General features: G+C 58.8%; 1 protein-coding gene across 1 annotated transcript in view; it reads right to left on the bottom strand.

The window, feature by feature from the left end:
* Positions 1 to 362: 362 nt before the first annotated feature.
* The window catches only part of Mcf2l (MCF.2 cell line derived transforming sequence like), a 61,962-nt gene continuing 55,353 nt past the window's right edge, over positions 363 to 6,971 (bottom strand). Inside the window, exons 27-31 of the mRNA XM_042697078.1 lie at positions 5,349 to 5,423; positions 3,793 to 3,914; positions 2,137 to 2,249; positions 1,772 to 1,875; positions 363 to 1,679 (exon numbers count right to left, since the gene is read on the bottom strand). Of these exons, the coding sequence (XP_042553012.1) occupies positions 1,594 to 1,679; positions 1,772 to 1,875; positions 2,137 to 2,249; positions 3,793 to 3,914; positions 5,349 to 5,423 (500 nt within the window). The 3' untranslated portion in view covers positions 363 to 1,593. The remainder of the gene's footprint in view (positions 1,680 to 1,771; positions 1,876 to 2,136; positions 2,250 to 3,792; positions 3,915 to 5,348; positions 5,424 to 6,971) is intronic.

The raw sequence follows: 6,971 nt of genomic DNA, 5'->3' as shown, positions 1-6,971 counted from the left end.
TTGCCATTACCACAGTCTGACAGAACAAAGCTGTGTGTGCTAGGGTCCCTTCTGCTATCCTGCCTCGAGTCATACTTGTGTGCAAGGCACTGGGGACCCGTGCCTTTAAGGGAAGAGATGGCGGGAACTGGTGACATTTACTCCAACGTCACCCATACCATGGAGACTCTGGACATCACGTGGGAGATGACAAGTAGCTGTGGAGGAAATGTGACATTGTAAAGTGATTGAGTTGAAAGGGTCAGTGTCTAACCAGAGAGCAGGCAGGTTTCATTCCTCATTTTTCAAGTAACATCTGCACCAGCAGGAATGTGATGGAATCTTTGTATAATATGTTCTTTTTATTATCATTCTCTGGAGGCCTGGCCAGGGACGGCTCTGCAGGCCAGGGCAAGGGCAGGGGGGAAGGATCAGGGGGGCAGGGCGAGGGAGGGAAGAGCTACAGTGGTCCAGTGGCAGAAGGGACAGAGAGGGACTGTAAAGTGACAGACATTCAGCAGCATGAGATGATAAATACATCCTTTACACCAGCAATATGTACACACGGGACATATCTACACACATGGAACCGTTTGTCCCAACAGGCACAGCGTGCGCCTTCCAAACACGGAGGCCGGAGGAAGCATTGCACTCCGCCTGCCTCGGTGTGGCCCGGTGGATCTGGCGGTGCTGGGCGGTGCTGCTGCAGATGGCAAGTGGCTCCCGGGACGGGACGCAGGCGAGCCGTGCTCACCTGTGATGCAGCGGCTTCCAGAAGCCTCACCGAGACTGCATCTTTACATTTTCTTTAAAAACAATAAAAATACCCTAATTCCATGAAGAGCTTTTTAAAAAAAACCTTTGTTGTAGAAAAGAAGGTTAAGATTTTAAATTAGAGTCTGAACTTCCAGGTGGAAATGAACCGTCTGCAGGTGCGAGGACCTCCGTGGCCCACTGCGCTCGTCCCAGAGACGTGGTGTGGCTGCAGCGGTACCCCGGCCGCCGTGCCAGGCGCCCCCAGCATGTCCCCACATCACTGAGCGGAATAAACAGCGTGCTTCCAAGTAAACCCCAGTAACAAAAAATAGTTTTATATCAAATACAATATCAAATTGTCATTGCATGTAAACACAGTGATTCTTGGTAAAGAGCCGAGGCCAAAGTACCACAAAAATGGCCATGGAGTAATTCCCGTGTAAAAAAATCAAAAACCTATAAAAGACCAGAGTCCCCTGACCCTTCCTCCTGCGAATGCCATCCCATGGAGAGCACCAAACCAGAGACAGCAGGTAGCTGTGGAGAGGCTGCTCAGCGGAGGCCCCCGGAATGCGCAGGGCCCATGGCCGCAGGGCGGATCACCACAGCCCTTCCTGTCCACGTGGAAGCTCTGGTGGGTGTCTGCCTCCTGGAGCCGGAGCCCAAGTGGAGCTGGAGCTGGCGCTGGCTTCTGCTCCAGGTGGGTCCTGGTGCTGAGGTCCGAGATCCCTTTGGCTCAAGGGTTGTCTGGGTTCTCCTGATTTTGGACCCTCCCCAAACTTGGCAAACCCAAGCAAGAGAAAACCTCAACACTGGCATGCGGGCCTACCGAGGGTGGCAGAGGTGCCCGGAGGCTCGCTACGCCTGGACGCCAGGGAAGGGCGCGGGGCAGCCCTCGCTGCAGCTGGACGAGTTGCTCAGCACAGCCGACCCCGGGCTTGACTCTGCGGGAAACCAGGGTGAGTTCCTCGGCCCTCTCCCGGCACGCACACGCCTCACCCCTGCCCCGAAAGGGCGGTGAGGGCCGGGAGCTCACCTGAGCTGCTCAGACACTGGGCTGAACTGGACTTGCCCAGGAGAGTGGACAGGCTGCTGGCCGGCACCCAGCCCTCCCTGCTGCTGGTCAGATCCCGGACATACCTGAAATGAGGGAGCAGGGAGCTGTGGCCTCTCCATCGTCGGAGGTGGGGGTGTGTGGGGGGCACGAGGCTGGGCATGTGAGGGAGGGACAGGTGTGTGGGGAAGGAGGGGGCAGGTGTGGGAGGGAGGGGCAGGTGTGAGGGAATCGGGCAGGGGTGTGGGAGGGGCAGGTGTGGGAGGGAGGGGCAGGTGTGAGGGAATCGGGCAGGTGTGGGAGGGAGGGGCAGGTTTGGCATGGGGCAGGCAGGTGTGCCCTCTCACCAGAGCCCCTGGGCGCCCTCCTCCACCACCTCCACCAGGTCCCCGCTTCTCATGGTGAGGGTCTCCGGGCCTCCCTTCTCATGGTCCACTGCCACCGTGTATCTCCCCGGCACCTGAGGCACGGACACATGTGGCTGAGATGCAGTGTGCCGGCACTTTCTGCCCCCTGGGCCAGCAGGCAAGCCACAGTGTCTGCCCACCACCCACCCCATGGAGATCCAGACAGTGGCTAGTGCACCCTAGTGGACCTGAACTGTCCAGCAGTGAGGACACAGACCAGAGCTCTGCTGGGACAACTCAGACCACTGGTTCACACTGGAGCCGACCCCCCTCCCCTCCCCGTCTCTCCAGTCTCAGGACAAAGCTACCTCTGCTATCACTATCCTGTTAATGAAAAGATGTACCAGTGTGGCTGCCCACATAAAGCTCCTCACTGGTCTCCCAGTGCCCTCCTGTAGCCCAGGACTTCTGCACCAACCCGGCTTCCTGAAGTGCTCTTTCTCAGCTGCAGGTCTTGCTGACTAATGCACACACACTCTTACTAACAAATGCACACTTACTAATGCACCCACACTCTTACTAATGCATGCACACTCTGAGCCTCCTTGGCCCCTCCCGCTCAGGGCAGCAGCTGGCCCACAGCGGCAGGGTAAGTTTGGCTGTGGGAGGTGGACTGTGGGGTGGAGGCTCCCAGCACATGGTATAAGGAGAGGCAGGGTGGGGGCTGGGAGGGGGGGAGCAAGACGAGCCCTTGCTTCTCACTGGCACTGGCTCAGGGGCCAGGCCAGCACCAGGCTCAGTGGCCCTTGTGTGGCAGAGCCACCCTCACTGGAGCACACCCAGGCCTTGCCAGGCCCTTCCCAGCCCCCTCGACTCCCTGGGCTGCCTCTGCCCTGAGTCTCACAGCCTGGCTCATGCTGTCCTTGGGAGCGGCTGTCTGACCATGCTCCCTCCCCCTCCCCACCCCCATCACCCATGGCCTGGCCTGGACACAGCAGCCAGGCAGGTGTGGGTCATGAGCACGCTCACTCTGGTGAACACATTCACCCCAGTCCTGGCGTGTGCTAGGTCTTCTCTCCCACTACTGAAAACAGGACAAAGGCAGTATGTGAGTCATACTGCAAGTATGTCTTCCGGGTCTGTCCTTGGGACACCGTGGCTTCTCAAAGTAAGCCAGGCCAGAACATCTTGCGGATGTGGGTGAAAGCATGGCACACCCCTAAGCAAAGGACACACCATGCCCCGGCTCTAGTGGAGGCCTGTGTGCTGCAGGGCCTTGACGCTGGATGCTAACCCAAGTGACCAGTGTGAGGAGCTGTGGCTCCCTCGCAGGAATCAGAGGGAGGCAGACCCCGTGACACGTCCTTGTGAGGGGACATCCGAGCCCCGGGGGACACGGGGAGGACACAGGGGATGGGGAGAACATGGGATATGGGGAGGGCATGGGGGGATGGGAGGACACAGGGGATGGGGAGGACATGGATGATGGGGAGGAGGACATGGGGATGGGGAGGATGGGGGGATGGGAGGACACAGGGGGACGGGGAGGTGGGGGGACAGGGAGGACACGGGGGATAGGGAGGATGGGGGGATGGGAGGACACAGAGGGAGAAGAGGACTAGGGGCATCTGAGCTCCTCTGGGAGGACGCGCTTACCAACTTTGTGGGTCCAAGGCCGCCATCTTCCTCTGCGTCGGAGGAGTTGGCAAGCTCCTCGGCACTGGACCAGCCGCCCTCGTCCTCGGGGCCCTCCAGGGAGTGGGATGTTTTGCTCCAGCCTGAGGGACACAGGTTCCCATGAGGGCCATGCCAAGGCCAGGGTCGCCGTTCCTCAAGTGCGGTCCATGGGCCTCACCTGTCGGTTCACACTCACTCCTGCAGTGACGGCGTTGTCCCAGCCCAGGCTGCCCACTTCCAAATTGTCCCACACGCTTGCTCCAACTGCACAGCGGTGAGGACCGGGCTGGAAGCATGTGCTCTGTGGGAGCCCCCCCGCAGCACGGCACCCCTCCTGGGGCCCACACCTGCCCTGAGCTGATGCAGAAGAGCAGCGCCTTCCGTCATTGCCATGATGGCTAACACCTACCAGGCGCCCAGAGGAACAGTCTCATAAAAACACCACGTGGCCCTGGACCTGCCAGCTGTGACCGGGCCAGCATTCTTGCCGACCCCCGGCACAGACAACAGAGACCTGACCCTGCACCATTGCCTCGCTCTGGTCCTGCTGTGTCAGACGGTGGTGGCAGCAGTTCCCACTTGGGGGAGGTGGAGAAAGCGGGTTCCTGCTAGTGGCTGCACTTGGGCGGAGGTGCACACAGTTGCCACGTGCGGGAACTGTCCACCAACACCAAGCCCACCAGGGAGGCAGATGTGAACCTGGGCACATCCAACGTGGCTGTAAGCATGCGTTTCCCTAGAAGGAGGGGGTGCTGGTGCATGAGGGCCTGCCTGTGTCCCCATCCTGTGGAGCTGGGCAGCTGGAGGGTGCTGTCTCCGCCAGCACCCAGAGAGCTTCTACTACGCAGCTCTGGAAAACCCTCTCTCATCTCCCTAGGAAAGTGGGGGGCTGGGCCTTGGTGCTCCTCAGACACCAGCAGGCTAGGAAAATACACAGGCGCTGGGCAACCTGGCTCAGAGGCGGTCTCTCGTGGGCCATGACTTGGGAACGGGGGAGAGGATAGACAGCCAGGCCCTGGTTCCAGCCCCGCGTGCTGGCTGCTGGGGCTGGGGTATGATGCAGCTTTGCAACTGCTAGGAAAGCTCAGGAATGAAAGCACAAGGACAACTCCATGAACTGGATACTGGGGGACGGGGCAGGTAACTTGGGAAGACCCCTGGAACACAAGACAGAGGAGCCTGACTCCCAGCATGCAGCAGGGCCCCTTCACCTTGCATGAGGGGATGGTTCTCTTGTGTATGGGAGGTCATGGGGAACTTGAGGAGGGGAGCCTTCTGTGCAGACCCCCCTGCCCTCCAGCTGAAACACTGGGGCAGGTGAGCAGCACTCACACCCACCGGGGGCAGCAGTGGCAAGCGGTACTGGGCCTCCAAAGGGCAGCAAGCATGGTGTCCTGGTGTCCCAGTGCCCAGTGCCTGCCCGGGGCAAGAGGCTGCCAGCCACCCTGACTACTCCCAGCTCGCCCGACTGCCACCCTGGCACTAGCACGGCCCATGGCCCGCCTGGCTGATGTTCAAGGCCAGCAGCATACTACCTCGTAAACCAAAGGGAGTCGGGTCGCTCTTTACTTCATGTCGCTTAGCTTTTTTGTCAGGACTGGTTGGAGAAGCTGCAGGAGGAGGAAGAGGCAAAAATACAACAGGACAGAGCAAATGTGAGGAATGGCCAAGCAAGGAGAGGCGGCAAGTGGAAGGTTTGTGAATGAATGAAATGGTCCAGGGCTTCCCAGGGGAGGGAAGAGCCCTCCTCCCCCACCCAAGAGCAGATGTGTTGGTGGACGTGGCACTGGAGGTCATGACACTGGCCATCAGTCACCGTCTTAGGGGCTGCCTCGTGGACCTCTCAGCTTTACAAGAACAGTGCCGGCAGTGGGTCTTCAAGCTTTTGACTAACTTAAAAAGTATTTCACAGCCAGGAACCAGTAGCTCCTGTCTGTAATCCTAGCTACTCAGGTGGCTGAGATCTGAAGATCATGATTTGAAGTCAGCCCAGGCAAGAAAGTTTGTGAATCACTTAAGTGGAGCTGTGGCTCAAATGGTAGAGCAACAGCCTTGAGTGAAAAAGCTAAAACTAAGGAGCTAAAACAGAGTGCAAGCTGAGTTCAAGCTCAGTACATAATAAATAAGTACAAAATAAATCGTAGAAAACCCTCTTCCAACCAAGGCCTGCCCCACTGAGGGTCCTCATGGACCTGGTGTGTGGAGAGTGGCCTGTGCAGCCTCCTGGGTCCTGAGTGGTGTGTGGAGAGCGGCCTGTGCAGCCAGGGCCCTGAGCGATGAGTGGAGAGTGGCCTGCGCAGCCTCCGGACCCTGAGTGGTGTGTGGAGAGCGGCCTATGCAGCCTCTTGGGCCCTGAGTGGTGTGTGGAGAGCGGCCTTAGCAGCCTGGGCAAAGCACCCATGGTGGTGGCGGTTCCCCAAAGCTCAGAGGACACTCTGCAGGAAAGAGACTGCAGCTGGGAAGGGACCACAGGCAAAGAAGAAAGGGGGAGAGAACAGAGGAAGAGGAGGCCTCCAACCAGAAAAGCAGGTGAGAACTTCTGACTGCTGCTCTTGCAAAGCTGGCCTTTTGTGTTTCCAAGAGGCACCCCTAAAAGATAACTTTAGGCATTTGACTCTCGTGGAGATGAACATCACTCAGCAAGCATGGTGTGGTGTGTGTGTGTAGGTACCCTGAGCTGGTCCCCATAGGGGGTCATGGCACAAGGTACCGAGGAGGGAGTGGAGGTGGTTCAAGTACCCCATCTTTACCTTTCTGACCTTTGAGGTTACCAAAGCCCTGCAGCGTGAAGCGCTTTATGGAAAGCGCTGAGCTCTCAGAGGTGGAGCTAGAGACTGCTTCGTCTAGGAGGGAGAAGACAGAAGGCCAAGAATGTGTGGTCTGGGAGGGTGGGACAGGAGGCACGGGTGGTGTGGAGGAGAGCATGTGTGGTGTGGTCGCGGTGTGGAGGGAGAGGAGGCAGAGAGCATGCATGGTGTGGAGGGACAGGAGGCAGAGAGCATGGGAGGTGTGGGGTGGAGGGAGTGACAGAGGCAGAGAGTAGGTGTGGTGTGGAGGAACAGGAGGAAGAGCGCATGTGTGGTGTGGAGGACAGGAGGCAGAAAGCATGTGTGGAGGGAGGGAAGGAGGCACAGAACATGCGTGGTATAGGGCGGGAC

This window comes from Dipodomys spectabilis, unplaced genomic scaffold, assembly GCF_019054845.1.
Source record: "Dipodomys spectabilis isolate Male_0828 unplaced genomic scaffold, ASM1905484v1 ptg000215l, whole genome shotgun sequence".
Lineage (NCBI taxonomy): Eukaryota > Metazoa > Chordata > Mammalia > Rodentia > Heteromyidae > Dipodomys > Dipodomys spectabilis.
This window is presented reverse-complemented; position numbering and strand designations above follow the sequence as displayed.